The 25,177-nt window shown below is 42.7% G+C and overlaps 1 protein-coding gene across 1 annotated transcript in view; it reads right to left on the bottom strand.

Annotated features, from left to right (window-relative positions):
- The window catches only part of GABRA2 (gamma-aminobutyric acid type A receptor subunit alpha2), a 273,826-nt gene that overhangs the window by 56,999 nt on the left and 191,650 nt on the right, over positions 1-25,177 (bottom strand). Inside the window, exon 7 of the mRNA XM_040334997.1 lies at positions 7,537-7,680. Within this exon, the coding sequence (XP_040190931.1) occupies positions 7,537-7,680 (144 nt within the window). The remainder of the gene's footprint in view (positions 1-7,536; positions 7,681-25,177) is intronic.

Here is a 25,177-nt window from a genome sequence, read left to right as displayed (position 1 = left end):
ACAGCTGCAACAGCATCTAGATACCCACAATCTACTGGATCCATTACAATCAGGCTTCCGTCCCGGACACGGGACAGAAACGGCCTTACTCAAAATATGGGACGATGCCCTCGAGGCCGCAGACGAAGGAGAATCTTGTCTCCTGGTTCTGCTGGACCTAAGCGCAGCCTTTGACACGGTAGACCACAAACTGTTACTGATGCGACTAGCCAAGATAGCAGAAGTCGCAGAAGGTGATTTACCATGGTTTTCTTCCTTTCTTGAAAACCGATCACAAACAGTTAAATTGGGTTCTTTCACGTCGGAAAAGCGCACGGTGTCATGTGGAGTCCCCCAAGGATCCCCCCTGTCACCGGTGCTTTTCAACATCTATCTTCGCCCTCTCTTTGATATTATCAGTAGCCAAGAACTACTCTATCACTCTTATGCAGACGATTCGCATCTGCAACAAAAAGGATCATCATCTCAGTTTAGAGAAATGTCTCTCTTTGATAGAAAACTGGATGACTAAGAGTTATCTTAAACTCAACAGTTCAAAAACAGAACTCCTTATGTTTCACGCCAGCCGAAAGAGTCAACTGGCAACAACCTGGACACCCCCGCCCATTCTGGGCCAAATCATCACCCCTAGCTCCAAAGTCAAAAGTCTCGGGGTCATCTTCGACACCTTCATGACAATGGACGCACAAATAGGGTCAGTAGTCAGCGGAGCGCACCATCTGTTGCGCCTACTACGCAGACTTATTCCATTTATCCCCAAAGAAGACGTAGCAGTCGTGGTGGGAACAATCGTGAATTCCAGACTGGACTATGCTAACGCCCTGTACCTCGGACTCCCAAAGTACCAAATCTCCCGTCTGCAAGTCGTTCAGAATACGCCCGCCAGACTGGTGACTGGGAAAAAAAAATGGGAATCAATCTCACCTTCGTTGAGAACCCTTCACTGGCTGCCAGTAAAAGACAGAATTGCATTTAAAGCACTCTGCCTGACACATAAGTGCATCCATGGGAAGGCTCCGCAATATCTTTGCGACAAGATAGAACCTCACAATTCGAATCGCGTTCTGCGATCCACCGACCAAAATCTGGTCAGGGTACCAAAAACCAAATACAAGTCCAAAGGAGAAAGAAGGTTTGCTTTTCAGGGTCCTAGACTATGGAACGCTTTACCAACCAGCATTCGGTTGGAGGAAAACCACCTGACTTTCAGAAGACGGATCAAAACTCTGCTCTTTTGATGTCATGAGACACGAACAACTAGCGCCCAGAAGCGATTCAGTTCGCATGCGCCGCGCTTTATACGTTTTTCATTCATTCATTCAAATTAGCTTTTTCCGACGATCCACGAACGTACGCGCGGCCGTCGCATTCTCTTACGTCGTCTCTAGTCGGCTTTTTCCGGCGTATAGTTAAAGCTGGTATTTTGCGGCGTATAGATAGACTTGCCATGTTAGGTATGGCCGTCGTTCCCGCGTCGAATTTTTTTTTTTTTTTGCGTAAGTCGTCCGTGAATCTCTGATACGCTGCGCCTATCCATTTCTATGTGGAAATGGCCCAGTGAGTTTTTTGAGGTTGTAATTTTTTTGTCACAATTGTTTGAAAAATAAATAAATAATAATAATAATGATAATAATAATAAAAAAAAAATTGTTTCACTTTTGTTTACATACTGTTACCAGAACAGTACAGAGTCATCATATGACTGGCGTAGTGGTGATCACGGATACTGCCTGGTGACAGTATGTAAAAAATATATATATATATATCTATCTATATAGATATCTATATATCTATCTATCTATCTATCTATCTATCTATCTATCTATCTATCTATCTATCTATATATATATATCTATATAGATATATATATATATATAGATAGATAGATAGATAGATAGATAGATAGATAGATAGATAGATATATAGATAGATAGATAGATATATACCGTGTACAATTTTTTCTTACTATATATATATATATATATATATATATATATATATATATATATATATATATATCTATATATATATAGATAGATAGATAGATAGATAGATAGATAGATAGATAGATAGATAGATACCGTGTGTGTATATATATATATATATATATATATATATATATATATATATATATATATATATATATATATATATATATATCATTTTTTTGTTAATTTTTGTTAATTTGTTTATACATTTTTTTCTCCTTTTTTTTTCAAACCATTTTTTCTTACTATGATCAGAGCAGTGAGGGTTTCCATAGTGACACTATAGTACTCTGGGGAAATGATCAGGGTTTTTTTCTTTAAAGCTATTATTGCTTATAACAGTAATGATGTTATAAGCAAACATTTTTGGCATCAATTCATAGTCATTATATACTGTTATATACTGTTGGAATAGCTGTGATTGGCCACAGCGTACATTGCACTGTTATTGCCCCTTTCTGTACCATGCAATCACTATGACTAATCACTGAGATCACAATACTACACGATTAATAGCTTTGAATGGAAGCCATGCGTTGTGTACAATTTTTTTTGTGATTGCTGTGATTGGTCACAGTGATCACATGATACTGAGGCTGGCCTGGTAAACCGATCTGTCACCCACTGTGTCCCGTATACAGATTGATCCACAAAGGCGCATCATATGACATCCTCCTGGAACCGGGGGGCTCCCACCCAGCCACCATATTACAACAGGCTGGGTAACCAAATATATTACACACAACAAACAATTATGCATTCACTTTCACAAGTAAAAACTGCTCACATAATAAGGAAAGATTATTTTTCTTAAAATTAAAAAAAAAAAAATATATAGTGGTGTGTATTACCTTGCACCAGAAAAAACACTATATAATAAAATTTACAGTGCTGCTTTTAATTGTGGTACAAATAAAATGATAGGATTAATGAGTCTAAAGTTTTCTTTTTTTTAATTCTTGATTCAGTCAGCTGTTCATGAAAGTGGACCTAACATCAGATATATAATTTTGTGCAGGTCCACTTCAGGCTGAGGACCGAGAGCTGAGTGATCAGCAGTGTTTGGTCGCTCAGTTCTCGGTCTTAGAGGCGGTGGGCGACAGATGCAGCTGGGATTGGTGCTGCAGCTGTCCAGGTGAGTATGCTTGTTTGTTTTTTGTTTTTGAAGAAAAGAGAACCTCCCTCGGTTGTGACTTTTTGGGAAACAACCACACATGGATAAGCAAAAATATTTATTGTTGGTGCATAAAATCGTTCGATCATTTAAGCATGAAATGATCATTAAAAAGACAGACAAGTACAAAAAGCAAAAATAAGGAAAAACAAAGACAAAAAAGCATGACAGATTACATAGTTAGCATGGCGTATTAAAAAATACTCTCCGGTATTAAACTAATATCTGGGTACCGGAGATATTACTTTAATACTGGAGAGTATTTTTTTAATACATCATGCTAACTATGTAATCTGTCATGTTTTTTTGTCTTTTTTTTCATACAGTAGGTGAACTTGATTTTGTGTCAATCTCGCTCTTTCTCAGCGAGATTGAGCACCTACGAGCCCCATCGCGGGAGCCAGCGCCGAGCTGGCTTGCCGCGATGGATACAGAGCCGTCATAGAAGCGACGGGAGATCCGACTTGGATTCCCGCCAATTCTACACGTGTGCGGCGTTTGTTATGAATCCTGAAGGGGAAGTCCCCGCCGGATTTTAAATAAAAATCCGGCATGGGTCCCCCCCTCAGGAGCATACCGGGCCCTTAGGTCTGTTATGGGTTGTAAGGAGAGCCCCCCTACGCCGAAAAAAACGGCGTAGGGGGTCCCCCTACAATCCATACCAGACCCGTATCCAAAGCACGCTACCCGGCCAGCCAGGAAGGGAGTGGGGACGAGCGAGCGCCCCCCCCCTCCTGAGCCGTACCAGGCTGCATGCCCTCAACATGGGGGGGTTGGGTGCTCTGGGGCAGGGGGGCGCACTGCGGCCCCCCCACCTCAGAGCACCCTGACCCCATGTTGATGAGGACAGGGCCCCTTCCCGACAACCCTGGCCGTTGGTTGTCGGGGTATGCGGGCGGGAGGCTTATCGGAATCTGGGAGCCCCCTTTAATAAGGGGGCCCCCAGATACCGGCCCCCCACCCTAAGTGAATGAGTATGGGGTACATCGTACCCCTACCCATTCACCTGCAAGAAAAGTGGTAAAAACACAAATAAACCACACAGTGTATTAAAATATTTTATTTTTCTGCTCCGGAGGCCGCCCCCTGTCTTCTTTATTAGCTCTTTTACCAGGGGGGGCTTCTTCTTTGACGTCTTCGGGTGGGTGGGGGCCGCCGTCTGGTTCTCTTCCACCGCCGGGGGGGGTGGCTTTTAAAAAAGCCCCCACCCCCCCGGCGGGTTTCCTCCGGCGTCTTCGGCGGGGCTCTTCTTCTTCCGCTATCCCGACGGGTCTTCTCAACTCTCCGGGGTTCTCCTTCTGTCTTCGCCGCTCTCCGTTGTTGACTCGGCGCACCCCGGTTCTTCGTCTCGCTGTCCGGTGTCTTCTTCCGTGATGTACGTCTTCTCCTTCCGTGCTGTGATGAGTTCTTCTTCCGTGCTTTGACGTCATGTTCTTCACTTCTCTCCTTCTCCCGATGTTGCCACGCCGGTCCTCCTCGCTGAAATGACGGATGCGCGCCTTGCATCGGACCTATATAGGCCTCACAGTCCCATCATGCTCTGTACCTACCCATGTGATACCTACCCACGTAGCCACCCCCCCCCCCGGCGGTGGAAGAGAACCAGACGGCGGCCCCCACCCACCCGAAGACGTCAAAGAAGAAGCCCCCCTGGTAAAAGAGCTAATAAAGAAGACAGGGGGCGGCCTCCGGAGCAGAAAAATAAAATATTTTAATACACTGTGTGGTTTATTTGTGTTTTTACCACTTTTCTTGCAGGTGAATGGGTAGGGGTACGATGTACCCCATACTCATTCACTTAGGGTGGGGGGCCGGTATCTGGGGGCCCCCTTATTAAAGGGGGCTCCCAGATTCCGATAAGCCTCCCGCCCGCATACCCCGACAACCAACGGCCAGGGTTGTCGGGAAGGGGCCCTGTCCTCATCAACATGGGGACAGGGTGCTCTGAGGTGGGGGGGGCCGCAGTGCGCCCCCCTGCCCCAGAGCACCCAACCCCCCCATGTTGAGGGCATGCAGCCTGGTACGGCTCAGGAGGGGGGGGGGCGCTCGCTCGTCCCCACTCCCTTCCTGGCTGGCCGGGTAGCGTGCTTTGGATACGGGTCTGGTATGGATTGTAGGGGGACCCCCTACGCCGTTTTTTTCGGCGTAGGGGGGCTCTCCTTACAACCCATAACAGACCTAAGGGCCCGGTATGCTCCTGAGGGGGGGACCCATGCCGGATTTTTATTTAAAATCCGGCGGGGACTTCCCCCTCAGGATTCATAACAAACGCCGCACACGTGTAGAATTGGCGGGAATCCAAGTCGGATCTCCCGTCGCTTCTATGACGCGCTTGCTGGGATGTGCTGTCACTATTCCAGTGAGTGTGAGATGTCGGCGAGATCTCGGCACCCTGTCGCCGAGTATCAGCGCGACGCTGTCGTGCTAAAAGCACAATATCACAAACACCTACTGTATGTTTGCTTTTTGTACTTGCTTGTGATATGTCGTTTTAATGAACATTTCATGCTTAAATGATTAAATGATTTTATGTACCAACAATAAATATTTTTGCTTATCCATGTGTGGTTGTTTCCCATAAAGTCCCAACCGAGGGGGCTTTTCTTTTCTTCTATATACATAGGGATGTGGTGACAACACACTGTATTGACATGGTGAAATCCTTCTTTTTTTTTCATTTTGAATGGCAAAATAGCAAGGGATGGCTATAACCCATGCCAAAAAAGTTTTTGCCATCTGTGTCCCATAGCAGAGAATTTCCTTCACTTCCTATCCCACAGCCAAACAGGAAGTAAGAGGAAACCCCTGCAAATTAAGGGACCCCCAAGTCACCAGAACTAGTGTCCCCATTTTAAGATTTCTGCTCTATTACTTTTTTGGGGACAACCCAAAATTTGGGACTTTCTTTTACTTTCACTTTCAATGATAAACAGAACATATAGAGAGGGTGAATCTCTTTAACGGGCGGCACAGACAGTAAAAAGGAGGGACAAGCTTTTAAATCCCTTTGCACTCAATCCAAAACTAAACAAAAAAGTTTTGCCTTTAGTTGTACTTAGAGAACATACTAATGTTAAAACCCACTGACAACACCAAGGAAGTCCAGCACTCCTATACTAGCAAAGCTCTACCTTTATATCAATAAGCTCGCCATTTTTTGCATGATTGCTCTTCACCTTAAACTGAAATCTGTAAGTTTATTCTAACCAAAAATACTCTTTGGCCCAGATTCACGTAGAAGTGCGGCGGCGTAACGTATCGTAGATACGTTACACCGCCGCAAGTTTTCATTGCAAGTGCCTGATTCACAAAGCACTTACGAGAAAACTTCCGCCGGCGGCCTCCAGCGTAAGCCCGCGTAATTCAAAGGGGCGTGTGCCATTTAAATTAGGCGCGCTCCGCGCCAGACCTACTGCGCATGCTCCCTTTTGAATTTCCCGCCGTGCATTGCGCGAAGTGACGTCATTTTTTCGAACGGCGACGTGCGTAGCGTACTTCCGTATTCCTGGACGTCTTACGCAAGAAGGAAACATTTTCAAATTTCGACGCGGGAACGACGGACATACTTTATACAGCACATACGTGTGCTGTGTAAAGTTAGGGCACCAAAAACGACGACTAACTTTGCGACGGGAAACTAGACTAGCAGCGACGTAGCGAACGCGAAAAACCGTCGTGGATCGCCGTAACTACTAATTTGCATACCCGACGCTGGTTTACGACGCAAACTCCCCCCAGCGGCGGCCACAGTATTGCATCCTAAGATCCGACAGTGTAAAACAATTACACCTGTCGGATCTAGGGGCTATCTATGCGTAACTGATTCTATGAATCAGTCGCATAGATACTCTGAGAGATACGACGGAGTATCTGAGATACTCCGTCGTATCTCGGCTGTGAATCTGGGCCTTCGTATTTAGACATGTCAATAAAAGGTCTCGTGATAATGATGTTTTAGCAAGAGATTTCAAATAATTTCAAACAACCTGTGTAAGCATGTATTATATGCTTCAGCATTTACACTTACTATTTTCCATTTTTTTTTTCACATATTAACACCAAAATGGATAGGCAGTTGCTAGGACTGCTGAGTGCCCGAGCTAAAGCAGTTGTCAGTTGTACACTAGTATAATTCACACTCACACTGTATTCATAATTCACACTGTGCACTGACTGGATCACTTTGGTTGCTGTGTTCAGAATTAAAATGTAAATCCATGAAGCGGATGACAAGCTGCGAAAGTCATTTCTACCATTTCCATTACAGAGAAGCTACATCTGCTCTAGACCTGTTTGATTTGATTATTTATAATTAATATATTTCATAGAACACAAATACAATTAAATTACTATGATTAAAGCAATTTAACTAACCTGTGCTTGACTTAATGGTTTCTTTGCCAACTAAATGTCCTAAGAGGACATACTGATTTAATCTTGAGCCATCTGGTGCTACCACAACTGACTCTGTGGCATTGCGTGTCCATACATACGTCACCTCTGCGGTTGTGTAGGCATCTGTAAAGAAAATACATATATATATATTTAGTATTGTCAGTCTGGCTGTAGGCCCCACTAAAAAAAAATCCTCCTAGAAAATGAACAGCAATACCTATTATTTTGGTATGTTTTGTTCCAAAGCATAAATATACTAATTTAAATACTAATTACTATATATCAAGACATTGTCAGACAATCCATTTTTGTTCCATATCAGAAGGAATGTATTTACTATTTTCACATAGTTGAGAAATTTGTCATGGACTGGATCAAAATTTGGGAGAACACAACAAAACAAGAAGTTTAGAGCCGGTTCAAACTACCGTGACCTGGGGGGCGACTTGTGTGGCCCCAAGTTGCGCGACATCACAAATTAAATGGAAGTGAATGAGAGCTGTCTTAATGTACACTACTGAAGTCGCTCCATCTTTAGAAAAGGTTATTGTACTACTTCAAGGTGACTTCTAGGCAACTTATACCCATTGATTTCAATGGAAGTCGCCTCCAAGTCGGATCCCCTGTCTTAACTGAAGCAACTTTACAGGAAGAGAAACTATTTTTCTCAGGCAAACCCCTCCCTCCCACAGAGCTGATTACTGTTTGATTGGCCACTGGCAAAGTCACCTGTCCTGGAAGCGACTTGAAGTCGCCTTGTAAGTCGCCCCAAGTCACGCTGAAGTCGTGCTGAAGTTGCACTAAATTTGAGCTGAAGTCGCCTCGCAAAGTCGCGCCCAGAGTCGTATTGCCCCTGTGTGAACCGGCTCTAAAGAAGAAGTTTTGGGTGTGTAAAAAAACAAACATCTCTACATCTCTGCTGATCAGTTCAGTTCTGTCAGCCACTGCTCTGCACTCTACTCTACTCCTGCAGTGCTCCCTGGAGAGCCAAATTGGGGTGAGGATGGGCACAGCTGGCTTCGGCTCTCAGCCATGCGCTGAGAGATGGAGTCAGCTGTCAATCAAGCAGTTAGGAGAATCCTGACAAAATGGTGAGGAGCCTGTAGCGGCTCTGTGACATCAGCTGACAGTCGGCAATAGTGTGCTATTTGCCCGACTCTGGGTAGCAGGAAAGCAAAAGTAAGTGCACTCCTGTCACCCAGAAGAGGAGTGTGGCAAGAAAAAGCTTTGGCCATCCTTCTCTTTTAACTGTGACTCACACATACAGCTCTGTCTGGTTATGTTGATGAATAAGACTAAGGGGCTTGTCCTAATTTCTTTAAAGTGTATGTCACAGCAATACCCAAAATCCTCCTCTCTCCCTCTAGAGCATGCCCCATTACTTTTTTTCTTCATTTACCTTGTTCCTGTAGTAAGTAAGAGCTTTTATTTTTCCTGTGACATTATAATAAGACTTGTAAAATTCTTTCAGGGGCAGCTGTTGGGACATTGGTTTCTATTGATCTAGGCATACCCCCAGAACAACATCTCCCAACAGCCCTTTCGCTACATACAATGTGTTGAGAAGCTCTCGAAAGTCAAGGCAGCAACATTGTTTTGCTGGAAAATAAATCAACCTATGCATGTGAAAAGGGACAGTGAAGAGTGTAGGATAGGAAAAGCTCTATATTCCAGCAGGTGTGGCTGGCAACACTGGTTGGGACTTGCACAAACATCACCCTGTTGTTAGCCAAAACAGTAAGTTGGTAGCTTACTGGATTTTTGTCAGAAAGTTTTCTTGCTGTACTTCCAGCAGTTAAAGGAGAAATATTTGGGGAAATGTGCATATTCTAGAGAAATGTACTGAATAATTTTGTTTCCCTAACATAAACTTTAAGACAAATCCTATTTTAATTACATTAGCCCCTTTACTTTCCTACAAAAACTGCAATTAACATGTCCATTTACATAAAGAGGACAGAATAACTTAAAGAGGCTCTGTTGCTTTGTCCTGTGACCCCTGACAAAAACAACCCCCACCCACTCTGTGGACATATGTGGGCTAAGATGCCACTAAGGGGGTATGGCCAGAGCAGTGCTGGCTAAGGCCATGCACAGCCATATTCACATCTGAAGCACTGGATCAGTTTTGAGTGGAATCCGAATGGTCCGAATGGAACTTTCCCTTTATAGTGTCGTCGTATGTGTTGTACGTCACTGCGCTTTGCTCGAGCATTTTTTTCACAATCGTGTGTATGCAAGGCAGGCTTGACAAGTATCACGTCGAGAAAAACATTGTTTTTTCAATTACATTAAAAACGATCGTGTGTATGCGGCATCAGAGTTTCAATTTGTATGCAATTCGGCAGGCCCTTGCACTACATGGTTATGGTAAATCTGAAAACCTAAAAGTGTGTATGAGGCCTTAGACTGAATTGATGTGTTAGTGGTATGGAGGAGCTCTGGAATGTGATCTAATTGTAAAGAATGTTATATTGATTGTCTTTATGTAGCTCTATCCCTGAAGGGGCCGCAGTATGTTCTTTCCCAAATAGTGCAAAGGCAGCCAGGCACACAGCTACAGTCCGTTCACTCATAAATCAGTCTAGGGGATGTCATTTTGTAATTTATTGTTAAAAAAACATGCACAAATAGGCAGACTGGAACAGTTCAAACATTCACAGCTGGAAGCCATGGATAAACTGCAGCACAGGATTTAGGTTCTGTTCACAGATTATGGGGGTTAGAGAACAAGTCAATGGGATCTGTCCATGGGAGATTAGTCCAGTAGCCAGTCAAGAGATGCAGCCTCCAACATGGTAGTTCAGTCTCCAACCCAAATGGGTGGGCGAGAGGGCAGGGGAATCAGGGATAAGCAGTCCCCTATTTCTCTCAGCCTGAAGATCCATCACCACATGGAGAAAAAAGACAATCTCCTCAAGGCTCTAGATTATTTAACAGTAACCTGGCTTCTCCTGAGCCCACCTTCAGAATAAAAATTTGAATCCTCCCACTCTAAGTTCTAAAAAGCAGCTTCTCTCATAGAAGCAGGGAGATGTAGCCAAACTCTCAGCCTGTGAATTTCTGAGCAGACCAAACCAAACATTCACTGCTCCTGTGATAACAGCAGAAGCCAACAACTAAGTTTGCCTAGCAGCCCAACAACTATATATCCATATTGATGTTTTATTGGCATTGACTCCTATATACTCTCAGTTCTAAAAGTTCTTGAGTGAGACCTAGAGAAGCTTCCCATTTAGGCATATATTTATGTTTTGGAATGGAGTCGGTGAGAAATGTGTTCAAATGTCTATAGGTGTCTGATATCAGGTGTTTGCGTGTAGGGCATTCCAAGTAAAGTCCTTCAAATGAAGTTAACTTAGCAAACCCTAGCAAATGAAAAAAAAAGGGTTGTTTAGCCATATATGAGCAATGTGGTGGTCAAGAATAGCAGGTAGTGTTAGGGAATAAAGGAATGAAGTCATTAGGGTTGATTTACTAAGACAAACAGGTAGTAATTGTCGCTCTGAATTTAGTGATGCCCAATTAAGCCAATTAGTACTTCAACTAGGCAAACATGCAAATGAAAAAAGCGTGCTAATACTGGCAAACATGCCTTTGTAAAATATCAAATCGGCATATCCGAAAATTTGCAAGTGCCAATTGCTACCGAGTTTGTTAATTTTGTTTTTTATGAAAATATAAAGCAGTAATAATTTATGTTCATTCTTTAAATAATACTACCCTATTATCCCAGATCCTGTCCCCCCCCCCCTATGAGAATAGGTATCGGGTACATAGTACCCTTACCCATTCGCCAAAATAGTGTCAAAATGTAAAAACCATAAGAGACAGTTTTTGACAATTATTTTATTAAAAAAGGAAAAAAAGTGCCGCCCGATGGACCTGAAAAATTTAAAAAAACAAGCAAAGTTCTGCATCTATGGGATGCCTCCTGCAGACTGCTGTCTCTTCGCTTTGACAGCTGTTATAAAGGCAAGGGTGGGGCCACCTGGTGAGGCAACTGGATGACCTGCCCCCCTTCTGATGTCACTTGATGGCACATGACGTCAGAAGGGGGATGGGTCACCCATTACGACACTTGGTGGCCTCTCTCTTGCCAATATAACAGCTGCCAAAGCAAAGAGACAGCAGTCGTGGGAGGCCTCACATTGAGGTGGAACTTTGTTTTTTCTATTTTTCAGGTCCGTCGGGTGACGTGGTGGACAGTGGATGTATATTGCCTTCTTCTTTTTTAATAAAAGAGTTGTCAAAAACTGTCTCTTGTGGTTTCTACATTTTGACACTCTTTTGGCAAACAAATAACAAATGTCTAAGGCTCTGGCCATGATTAGTGATTTCAAAGATCTAAAAAAATTATTTGTACGTTGTTGGGCATGTGGAGGGTATAAAACAGGAAATTACAACTTTGTGAGGGTTGCTTCACACAAATTGTTGACAAAGAGCATTCGTCATTCATCATCAGCATACAACATTAAAATATGTGTGCAGGCTCACAAAAAACATATACATCCATATCTCCCCCAAAACACACAGTTATAGATGTGGTGCAAACCCCCACTCACTTGATTTATAATGTAATTTCTTGGGTTTCCATTATGTGAACCCCATCAAAAATGAAATCACTGATGGAAAAAAAACCCTTTAAAACCACATAGGAAACCTCTAGCCAGGTAGCAGCATATTTGGGATCCGAACCATCGACCACAGTGCTGCTAAGCAGAAGTCACTGTGCTGCCACACGGATGGAGGCTGCATCTATGTGGTGTCAAACAGTCCTAAGTCCCAGGGGTGCAATAAGTTAATCAATGCACATGTACTGTGGAAGGCCGGAGAACCATTGAACAACCTGTTTCTGGCATATGCCATCTGTTTTGAAAACTGGGTATGGCTGATTACTGTCAGAATGCTGAACCATCTCTAATTTGGGGGCGTTTTGCTTGTTAAAAGGCTGCAATTTGTGCTGGTGGGGAATTCTTAAAACTGATTAATGTCTTTGCCTATTGAAAACATATGGCACGATTTGCAATGGAGGTGGAAACCTCCTACACATATATACTCAAATACTGCATTTCTTTGGACATATACTTATAGGTTGTGAAATGACATCAGTCAGGAGTTATGTTTCTTGATTTATACTGTAATATTTGGTGGTTCTTGGTGTGTGAGTATAGAATAGTGATGTTACCCTCTGAGTTTTGGGAATGACATTTTGATTTCTGCTGTTGGTACACATATCACATTTTTGGGGGTCAAATTATGATCATTTGGAAGTACTAAACAACACACAAAATTGTGACTCATTTAAAATTAGCATCAGCAATGGTATTGTGTGTGGTTTGTGAAGACACCTATGAGAGTTTCAGATTTGATTTTTGTGAGATGGAGAGCAACAAGTGAGAGAGACAGAGAAAATATATTTAACCAAAACATTACACATTACTAGCATTCTTATTTTTTTTTTAAACATATGAAGAAGAAGAAGAAGAAGAAGAAGCAACATAAAAACCTAGCAAGGCCAATTTATTTTTGAGAAATAAACAGTTCATCTCAAAATTAAAATGCATTTTTTTGTGCGAAGTAACAATTGTACAATTATAAGCAATGGTTAAAAAACTGCATTTGGTTATATAACACACATTTTCATGTTCGCAGCCGCGTTTTAGCCACACGCGAATTTGAGAATTTACTATAGCACCCAGAAATAAATGGGGGTAAATGGTGACTATTTTGCATGTCTGAGCATGCACACTTGTGCTGGTACATAGTTGTAGAAAGAGGGGGAATTTATCCCTTCTCACACTGTCAATCATATTTCAGTTTATATATACATTTTTTCAGCATAACATTTAGGCTATCATATCATGCTCTAAACATTATTTCCATGTGAAATTCATGTGTTTCGATCATGACTACTGATTTAGATGGTCTCTGTTGTCTGTGACCTATAGTGAATTTGATTTTGTGACTATTTCTTCCTGAGCACTATAGTGAATGAATTTTCACATTAATTTGGCCATTTTGCGACCATTGATTTTTGCGCTATAGCAAATAAACCCCATTGAGGATGTTGTGTCAGTGATGACAAAAGACATTTCGTATTGCAGTATGGTCATATTTTTCTAGTGTGAATCATAGGATAGATAATCTAGAGTTTCTCTATCTCTGACCACCTATTGAAAAGGTAAAGGGAGTAGATAAGCTGACAAGTAGTATTTATTTTAAAATTACAATAATATTTAAAATAATTAATAATTAACCCTGATCTCCTTGTGATTTTGATGACAGGAGGATCTGTCTCACTGGCTCCCTTTATATCTTCCTTCCTTCCCTCTGTTCTCCAACCACTTTGTTCACCTGTGACAGTGCTGAGTTTTTTTTATAAGCTCCTTGGTCCGTGATGAAGTGTACACAAGGTTAATGACCCTCTCCCTTCCATCATGTGACAGGCTTAACAAATTGCCACTCAGGCAATGTGTGATAGGCTCAGGCACTGCATCCTGGAAATAAATGAAAAGGTCACTTGCTTTCCTATACCCAGAAACGCTGAGTATTTCCTAGCACTTCTGCAGATGAAAGGAGATGTGGGGGAGTGCAGTGACAGTGAGGTGGGGCTGACCATTACATGCTGAATGAGTGAAGTAGAATTCCCCTTACATTTATTATTTACAAACACCTAGCATAAGAATCTAAATCTGTCTTTATATTAGCGTAGTGCAATTCCCTGTACAGCAGCTAAGTCTGGGAGAGAACAAAGCAGTGTTCTGAGACAATCAGGACCCTATTATTTTGCATAGTTCTGCTGCCTCTTTATTGCTCAGTCACAGATTAAAATAAGTCCTTGACAGGCTGTAACGCTTCATGTACACATAGCCTATTCTGACCACTGGCCAGTCAGGAGAGGGAAGTGGAACCTCCCCTAACCGCAGCAGCTTCTAAATGATCTTAAAAACTATGGGGGTGATTTACTAAAGGGAAATTGCACTTGGAAATGCAGTCACTGTAGATCCGAGCGGGGCATGCAAGAAAAAAAAAAAACAGCATTTTAGCTTGCACATGTAATACAAAGTGGATTTGCCTTTTGTAAATAACCCCCATGTGTATATGGACACATAGGCTTTTATGGAGTTGAGTAGGTATTTATGGAGTTGAGTTTAAGAGCTTTGCCAAAAAAAAGTCTAAAAGCTCCTAAACGCAAGTTTAGGATTGGTAGTGTACAGACTACGTTGACCGCTGGCCGTGGTAAAACACAAAACGTGGCAAAATCACACAATGATTTTAACGTGATTTTTCCGCGTTTTGCAACCGGTGGTCAAAGCTTTTTTATCTTGAACGTGATTCTTCCGTGTTCAGGAGAGGGAGGTTGAACCTCTTGTAAAAGCCTATGTGTACATGGACACATAGGCTTTTATTTTATAGAGTTGAGTTTAGGATCTTTGGCAAAAACACTTACGTTTAGAAGCTTTTGTGTACATGAGCCCTAAGGCTCTATGCACACTGGGATTTAAAAAAAAAAAACAGTTCCCTTGGCAGAAATAAATGCTCATATAGAGCTTTTTTGTACAGAGTTTAGGCGAGTTTAGCATTTTTTTCTTGGAGAAAGCTCTAACCAAAAACTCAAACCAGGAGGTTTTTTTTTCCTGCCCGTAAATGCTGATCTCAAAATATGCCTGTGTGTTTCCTAATGTGCATGGACACATAGGATAACATGGAGCTGCTTCTACAGGCAGAACACAAAACTCCTGTAGAAGCAGCCATTTTTAAGCCAGTGTGCATGGATCCTCAATCTGCAATCCTTTGAAAGATAGAACAGTTCACATATACAATGTATGCACTTCAGCTATGTATTTAGCTGTTTCTTGAGTTCAGTTTTTTGAATGTCTCAGGCCTCTTACACACGACCGAGTTTCTCGGCAAAAACCAGCAAGAAACTTGCTGGGAGATATTTTTTTGCAGAGGAAACCGGTCGTGTGTACATTTTCGTCGAGGAAACTGTCGAGAAACTCGACGAGCTAAAAAGAGAGCAAGTTCTCTATTTCCTCGATGGGAGTCTCAAATTGGCTAGTCGAGTTCTTGGTCGGACTGGTTTCCGACGAGAAACTCGAGCGTCTGTATGCTAAGAAACCCGCGCTTGCTCAGAATAAAGTATGAGATGGGAGTAAAAGTAGCATTTGTAATCGAGAAAAACACATTTTTCAAGCTGTAACAGACTGAAAAGTGCAAATCGTCTCTTAACAAACTTTTACTTAACACGCAAACACATGAGATTAGCAAAAGCAGCCCCAAGAGTTTAGCCAGTGGAATCGAATTTCCCCTGCCGTTGTATGTGTTGTATGTCACCGCGTTTGAGAACGAGGAGATTTTGTCTTGACAGTGTGTACGCAAAGCAAGCTTGTCGAGTTCCTCGACAAGCCTAACAAGGAACTCGACGAGGAAAACGATGTGTCTCGTCCGTCGAGTTCCTTGGTCGTGTGTACGAGGCTTCATTCTACAGTCTGTGTTTGGTAGGCGGAATGCTAAAATCCGTAGTCAGTGGCATTTATATTATCTCCAATTTTTTCAGTCACAAGAGCTGTACAGGTCACAGGGAGTTCACCTGAAAAGCCAATGTCTGCAGGAAAATCCACACCAAAAAGAAAAATAATGTTAGAGATGTATATATGTTCCTTTTGACCAACTGCCCAATTAATCTACACAGATTAGTATATACTTCATGCAGCTTTATTTTTTACATATGTATAAATCACAAACAGTATACTTTAAATGAACAAAATAATTATTATTTTTCTTTACAAGCTAGTACATTTCTATGTGCCTTTATCCATAAGCAATGGAACTTCCTGTACATATACTGATATACTGTGCATCAATTTTTTTAATCTCATTTTAATTTTTTTCCCTTTAATAATATGTTGTCACAACACAGGGTATTCGGCAGACTGAAGCTTGATGTGTTACGCACAAAGAATCTGCTTCTTCAGCCTATGTGCAATCGCAGACACCGCATGTGATTCGCACAAGCACCGCAGGTGCCGATCACAGGCGATGTCTGTGCAGTGCAAGTTCAGTCATACAGCTGTAATCGCGCTGGTTCCTGCATCGCACATATGTGAGCCTAGTCTCAAGCAGGAATGGAAATATACATCATGGCTCTTTTGACTCTCTGTTAAAGCGGGAGTTCACCCAAATTTTTTTTTTAACATTAGATCGATGCTCATTTTGTCAAGGGGAATCGGGTTGTTTTTTTAAAATCGAAGCAGTACTTACCGTTTTAGAGAGCGATCTTCTCCGCCGCTTCCGGGTATGGTCTTCGGGACTGGGCGTTCCTATTTGATTGACAGGCTTCCGACAGGCTTCCGACGGTCGCATACATCGCGTCACGAGTGCCCGAAAGAAGCCGAACATCGGTGCGGCTCTATACGGCGCCTGCGCATCGACGTTCAAAAGAGAGAAACAAACAGAACAGGCACCACTTAGTAAAACTGCAGACTTTTTATAAAAAGATTCTCATTAAGCACTAACATGTCAATATGGAAGTTCAGGCATATGGATGTGGTCCTGTGATCAGTCAAAGCCATCCACGACTGTTAGTGTCCCCTGTCTTCTTACACTGTGCTGGGACACGTGAGCTCCAACGTTTCCTGGTTCAGGTACATGGTGCTCAAAGAGAGGGCTGGAACGCACTCTGGAACGCTGTGTTGTGGTGGGGAATGATGACGTCACTACGGAGGCCCAGACAGCAACGCGTTTCTGTGCTAAAGCCGTGGCTTGATGGAAAAGAATCACACGGCACGCACCTTTTTCAAGCCGCCGTGTGATTCTTTTCCATCAAGCCACGGCTTTAGCACGGAAACGCGTTGCTGTCTGGGCCTCCGTAGTGACGTCATCGTTCCCCACCACAACACAGCGTTCCAGAGTGCGTTCCAGCCCTCTCTTTGAGCACCGTGTACCTGAACCAGGAAACGTTGGAGCTCACGTGTAGCTGTTTCCTTCCACACTATCCCAGCACAGTGTAAGAAGACAGGGGACACTAACCGTCGTGGATGGCTTTGACCGATCACAGGCCTGAAATTCCATATTGACATGTGAGTGCTTAATGTGAATCTTTTCATTAAAAGTCTGCAGTTTTACTAAGTGGCGCCTGTTCTGTTTGTTTCTCTCTTTTTCATGTTTTTGGAGCATTGCTTCAGCTCCCAACGCAAGGCTGCCTGGTATTATAGACTGCTTCTCACACTAAAGCTTGTATAGCTTATAGGACTTACACTCTGGACTATTTATATATTTGTCTCCTGTATGCGCCATCATTGTTATTTTTATTGTCTGCACCGACGTTCGGCTACTTTCTGAAAATCGTAATGCGATGTATGCGACCGTCGGAAGCCTGTCAATCAAATAGGAATGCCCAGTCCCGCAGCCCATACCCGGAAGCGGTGGAGAAGATCGCTCTCTAAAACGGTAAGTACTGCTTAGATTTAAAAAAAACTACCTGATTCCCCTTGACAAAATGAGCATCAATCTAATGTTAAAAATTAAGTTTTCGGGTGAACCTCCACTTTAAGGCATAAAACATGCCGACATGAGACTGCAGGGCACACATTAGAACCTGAGATATTGATCCATTGGAAGCCTCAATACAGGGTTTTATTAATTCCTATGTCTGGAGCCCCATTTCAATTTGGCCAGGAATCTATTCAGTCCCTTATATTTGCCCACAGGTATGGTGCACCCGCTTCTATCCCAAGTTAAATCAGAGAGAATTTAGACTATACTTAATATAACTTCTGTATGTTTTTAGTCATTTCAAAAGCTAAAAACTATTGGTCGATCCTGTACTTTTTCACAGGTCCAGGCCAGTGTAAACATTGCATTGTTTAAATGTAGCTTGTTTGCAGTCTGCATTCTCTACACAGCTCAACCAATAAAGAGTCTGCGTTCTCCCAGAAGTTTGTGATCTGTTTCTTGGGTGATTACAAAAAGACAATGCACCACAGAAATCATAGATTCTGGCTTATTGAATAAAATAAGAATGCGGTGAAGCTCCCTTGCTTACTCTTCACATTCCTGGTGTGCAGTTACAGTGTACTCTGCAGGCAGGCTGATGTAAATAGTGCAATATTTTTACCATCCTGATCCTGGGGAGGAGGTTTTCATGGCACACACAAAAAATACATGTTTGCTGGTCCACAGTTAAGGTGCAGATTTCATAAATGTGTGCATTATTGGTAGAGTCTTACTTGCCTAAAAATGAACCCCCATCCTGGCACATTAACCACTTAAGCCCGGGACCATTTTGTTGCTAAAGGACCTGGCCCCTTTTTGCGATTCGGCACTGCGTCGCTTTAACTGACAATTGTGCGGTCGTGCGACGTGGCTCCCAAACAAAATTGACATCCTTTTTTTCCCACAAATAGAGCTTTCTTTTGGTGGTTTTTATTTTTTGCGTTATAAACAAAAATAGAGCGACAATTTTGAAAACAATTCTATATTTTTTACTTTTTGCAATAATAAATATCCCCGAAAAATATATAACAAAACATATTTTTGGTAAAGAAATTCACAAAAAACTTTTATTGATCGGTTTGCGCAAAATTTATAGCGTCTACAAAATAGGGGATAGTTTATGGCATTTTTATTAATATTTTTTTTTTACTAGTAATGGCGGCGATCAGCGGTTTTTATCATGACTGCGACATTATGGCGGACACATCGTACACATTTTGGGACCATTGTCATTTTTACAGCGATCAGTGCTATTAAAAGGCACAGATTACTGTGAAAATGACACTGGCGCTGAAGGGGTTAAGTGTGCCCTAGTGAGTGATTCTTACTGAGTGGGGGCGTAGCTTGGCATGTGACATTACTGATCGTCATTCCCTATGACAGGGAATATACGATCAGTGACACTCTCACTAGGAAGAACGGGGAAAGGTTTGTTTACACTTACCTCTCTCGTTCTTCAGCTCTGTAACACTCCGCAGTTCTCTGGGGAGTAGCCTCTTATTTACTGCATATTACCACTTCCATGTTTTTCTAATAATTGGTGTGACTTAAGCAATTATTTTGTGACAATTTGGGGCACAGTCTTGGTATTAGATCTTTGTCTTGCCATCCTGTTCCTGGTTTGATTCACCATCAGACTGGTTCGGGGCAATTTAGGACTGAATGCACAAGTCTGCCCCAATGCAAACTACCATTGCGGGGGCACACTTGGTATTCCTAACCATCTTTCGTGTATCTCATCAACCCCATATGGACGCCGTGATTTCCCACAGACTATTGTTGACTATTGTTGTCTTACCACGCCATTATAGGTCTATGTCTTCTCCCCTTAGCCCTAACATCCACAAGTATTGTTCCAGTTCACCTTGGTGTTTATTTCTATTAGACATCCGTATTTTATGTGTATTGACTATGTATATTGTTTGATTTCTTTGTAATCCATCCTCAACCATTTATTTGTATTTAACACGCCACTTATGTATTTTGATCAGGCTCAGCCGCTTACCATCCCCTGCCAGCTGTGAGCTAGGTTGGTGAATCCAGACACTCCCCCAGCGATGACGAGTGCCTGTTCGGTAAGGCTCACAGCTCCATCCCATTGAGCTTTACCTCACCGGCATGTGTCCCAGTGCGGGCTTCCGCCCTCACTTCCAGGACACTGGAGCATGGCGCACAAGCGAATCCCGCGCTGACGTCATGCTTTTGGCTTAACCCGGCGACGCTGTGCCAGTTTCCATTCACGTGTGCCAGCAGCGCCGGGTGAAGGACATACAAATAGGACCGCCGTGCTTCCAGTGTAACCAACGCTGGATCCCGGAATTGCTGTGGCTCTATCCAGTCCTCAGTAAGCCTCCTCTAGCCTTTCTACTACACTTTCAACCTGCCTTGTTCTCTGCCTATTTTGTTATTAACACTACCATTAAACCCCCTCCCCCCACCCCTTATCTAATTATTTTTTTTAACTTAATCTCTTTACTAGGCGCCACTTGTCAGCATCACTACCCTGATGTTCCAGTTGGGCTCCTGCTCCCAGGACCCCTGTATGTATCACTCACTCCCTTGTTATCAAGGTACACTTTCCTTCATTATTCCCACACTTTTCCACCCCCGCCCCCCCTCCCATTTCCCACCACTCACTCCTCCCTCCCTCCCCCTCATTCCTATTCCTCCCCCTCTTCCTCAACCCTCCCCCCTTCCACTTCTACCCTTCCTTCCCTTCCCCCCTTACTCCCCCCTTCCTCTTCTTTTCCCTTCCCCCTCCCTCCCTTTTTTCTTCCCTTTTCCCTCTCCCTTATTCACATTTTTACACCAACCACTTTACTTTTTCCATCACAATTCAGTGAATCACGCATGTTGCACAAAACCCCCCACCCCTTGCCTAAGGCTCGGTTCGGTTCTGGACATTAATTATCTTTCTTTACTTTTCATATACCCGTTAAGTAGGTCCTTTTACATATATGTCCTCCTATGTCCACCGCGCGGGACCTTTATCCGGTTACCTTTTGCTGCTCTCGCTTGGCAGGATCTTTTTTTAGGTAAGAGACTGAGCCCTGTGTTCCCCCAATCCATCTATATATACCTTTGTTTCTTTCTGAATCTGATTGTTTGTTCAATTATTATTTCTAGATATGCTCCTGATGAAGCGGCATATGCCGCGAAACTAGTCGAGATTGTTGTGACATTCAACCCACTGTGTCATCCCCCCATTGGGGATTTTATACTGGTGTTGTGTATGGTTATCACCATTTTAATTTTGTATTTTTATTGCTATTGTATTCAATAAACTTCATTTTGTTTTAATTTAAGTATTTTGATGTTGTTATCCCTGTACCAGTACCGCAATTGTCCTATTGGCCCTTTCTTCCCCTGTTGGCTCTTCGGTTCAGGGACCTTTTTATTTCTATAAAAATTTTCAGGATGATGGTACTTCTCACTCTAATGCTCATGCATTTTACTCCAGAGCTTCTCATTTACAGCTCTGTGACCCGATCGCGGGACACCGGCGGCGATCGGGTCCGCGGGTGTAATCACAGAGCTCATGATTGGGTCGCGAGCGCGCTTCCGACATATATCGTCGTTAGGCAGTCCTTAAGCGGTTAATTATATATTGCATTCCATATGCCAAAATGTTGCCCTTTTTTATAGTGTCAATCATAGTATCTTTAACCACTTAAGACCCGGACCATTATGCAGGTTAAGGACCTTGCCCCTTTTTGCGATTTGGTACTGCGTCGCTTTAACTGACAATTGTGCGGTCGTGCGACGCGGCTCCCAAACAAAATTGGCGCCTTTTTTTTTCCACAAATAGAGCTTACTTTTGGTGGTATTTGATACTTTTTGCTATAATAAATATCCCCTAAAAATATATAAAAAATATATTTTTTCCCTCAGTTTAGGCCGATACGTATTTTTCTACATATTTTTGGTAAATCGCAATAAGCGTTTATCGATTGGTTTGGGGATAGTTTTATTGCATTTTTATTAATAAACTTTTTTTTTACAACTAATGGTGGCGATCAGTGATTTTTTTCGTGACTGCGACATTATGGCGGACACATCGGACAATTTTGACACATTTTTGGGACCAAAACGTACTATAAAAATGCACTGTTTACTGTGAAAATGACAATTGCAGTTTAGGAGTTAACCACTAGGGGGCACTGTAGGAGTTAAGTGTGACCTCATATGTGTTTCTAACTGTAGGGGGGCGGGGCTGGACATGTGACTTCATTGATCGTATTTCCCTATATCAGAGAACAGACGATCAATGACACTGCCACAGTGAAGAACAGGGAAGGTGTGTTTACACACACCTCTCCCCGTTCTTCAGTTCCGGTGACCGATCGCGGGACACCGGCGGCGATCGGGTCCCACGGGCGCGGTCACGGAGCTTAGGACCGGCGGCGCGCTCGCGACCCCACGGCTGGGCTTAAAGAGACACGTACAGGTACGTGATTGTGCCCAGCCGTGCCATTCTGCTGACGTATATCGGCGTGAAGGGATCCTTAAGTGGTTTTGCTCAGAGTAGCTCCGATCCTCGTCTTCTGGGGTCCCTCGGTGGCTGTCTCGGATCCTCCCCGCAAGAGCTAACCCCCTTCTGGGAAGCGCTCTCCCAAGGGGGTTAGCCCCGGTGTGATACAGTGGCGGCCATAGCCACCAAGTGTATAACTCAGCCCCGCCCCGGCATGCTGCATCATTTATAGGAGCCAATGGCTGCGCTGCTATCATCTCCAATGAAGAGCCGCCTCAAGCTGGGGGAAACCATCGCGGGATCACGCCCAGGAGTTTGCAGCCCATCGCTCCCCAGAGTTTTATAGCCCAGGTAAGTAAAACGGGGGGGCTGGGGGGCCCGAGAGTGCAAGGTGTTTTGTCCAATTAAAGACATGTAGATTTGGGGGCACGCGCAAGAAAGAAGGAGTGCAGAGCACAGATGGACGACCCCAGAAGAGGAAGTAAGGATCTGTTCTGTGCAAAACGACTGCATAGAGCAGGTAAGTAAAATATGTTTATGAGTTAAATTAAAAATGTTTTGCTTTTACAACCACACATCTTTTGATCACAAAGACTAAATTGATGAAGGGTAATTAAAAAATATTTATGTTTTTTTTTTGTTTTTTTACTAGAAACTAGCTGGTAATTTGCCTTGACCTGTTCCTTTCATTTTTGTAAATTGAACGTTGTTTGAAACTTCCTAAAATGATTGTGCGTATGGCCAGTATAAAAGGTTAATAAACCCTAAACAGATAATAAAAAACAAGATTATAGTCAAAATATAGCAATTTTTATATAAAATAGATTTGAAAATATCTACCTCTTTATGCAAATGTAAGGACTTTCCTAAAGGATTTATTTGCATAATGCTCACTCTAGGAGGATCTGAAACCATTTTCCCCCAAAGGATTTGGAAACCAAAGGAGTTGTGAGCACTGTTTGGGTTGTAGAGGCAAAGGAGGGATCATAATTCGACTAATGCACAGGGGAATCCACTAACCACCAATTTTCTGCATTAGTTTCAGTTCAGTATGTAGTCCGTGTACAGTGATGGCCATCATCCTGCTTGTAGAACCTGCAGTCATGAAATGTTTCTTGAAAAAAATAACTTCTACACAATGAACACATTCAGGACATCTCAGTAACAGAATTAGAATGGAAAATAAAACTATTGTACAACCAGCACCCAGCGCTGCATGATTTTGATGTCTTTTATGTGTGCAATGTTCTTTTCCTCTGCATAAACTTGTATGTAGGTAAATCTAAACAGTGAATACATGTTTGAATATGCAATGTTCACATATGTTGTATTCATACTACTCTTAATGCTTCTGTGTAATTTATAATCATATATGTTTTAATAACATTTACTCATAGGTTCTGTAACTTATAGTGGGAATAGTTGGCCCAATTAAACTATTTACTACACTAACTGTACTTGTTGGGTGCACTGTATTAACTATAGGTACCTTGGCTACATAAAGTATACAGTCCTATGTTCTGGCAGGGGGGTGGGAACTTCCTGTCCCACAGCCAAAACTAAATAGAGTCAGGCTGTGCAGCACTCAGCCATTCACGGAAACCTCTATATTCTATGAATCAATACCAAATTTCCTCTGAGGCTGTGATCGTGACATCATCTGCCCACTTCTCCACCTCAGCCAAGAGAAGAATTCTCTTGGCTGGGGTGGAGAAGTGGGCAAATGATGTCATGATCTCAGCCTCAGAGGGAATTTTGTGTTCATTCATAGAATACAAATTTTCCCGTGAATAGCTAAGCGCCGCTCATCCCAACTAGATTTTCTATGGGAAATTAGACTGGAAGTTCCCACTCCACTGTGTACTGTGTGCTTCTTTCTACTTTATGTAGCTGAGGGTTCAAACTGTTCATATAGTGCACCCAGCACCCACGTTAGTGCAGTATTAGTTCATTTGGGCCAGCTTGGCCCAAACAAACTATTTAAAGGGACATTAAATGTGGAGATCAGCTTTAAAGTCTTTAGCTTTGGATAGAGTGGGAAGGAGTTAGAACCCAATCATGATTTTAGTGCTGGCTGTGAACCTGCTGGGCAGATTCACCCTCTTTATTTGTCCTGCTGAACCATTGTGTCTGGTCGAGAAAATTATGAGAACTCTTTCAATGTGCTGCTCTGGTAAAAACTCAGGCCTCGTACACACAACCGAGTTTCTCGGCAAAAACCAGCAAGAAACTTGCTGTTTTTTTTTTTTTTGCCGAGGAAACCGGTCGTGTGTACACTTTTCGACGAGGAAACTGTCGAGGACCTTGTCGAGCCAAAAAGAGAGCATGTCTTCTTTTTCCTCGACGGGAATGGGGAAATTTGGCTCGCCGAGATCCTCGACAGCCTAACAAGGAACTCGACGGGCAAAACGATGTGTTTCGCCTGTCGAGTTTCTCGGCCGTGTGTAGGAGGCTTCAGAGTACATTTCCCTCTGTTTTAGAGAGATCTCCTAATACTTGCTCTTGCATCTTTGGGGCAGGGAGTAAAAGAAAATCTCTCTGATGGCAAAAAAAAACCTGACAGGGATTCTATTCCCAGGCTATTTCCTGTTTTATCCAAAACTCAAAAAACAAAACAAAAAAAAACTTTTTACTGTATATATTTTAAAA

The sequence above is a fragment of the Rana temporaria genome, chromosome 1 (assembly GCF_905171775.1).
Source record: "Rana temporaria chromosome 1, aRanTem1.1, whole genome shotgun sequence".
In the NCBI taxonomy this organism is placed as follows: domain Eukaryota; kingdom Metazoa; phylum Chordata; class Amphibia; order Anura; family Ranidae; genus Rana; species Rana temporaria.
Note: the sequence above shows the minus strand (reverse complement) of the source record. Positions and strands in the feature narration are given on the sequence as shown.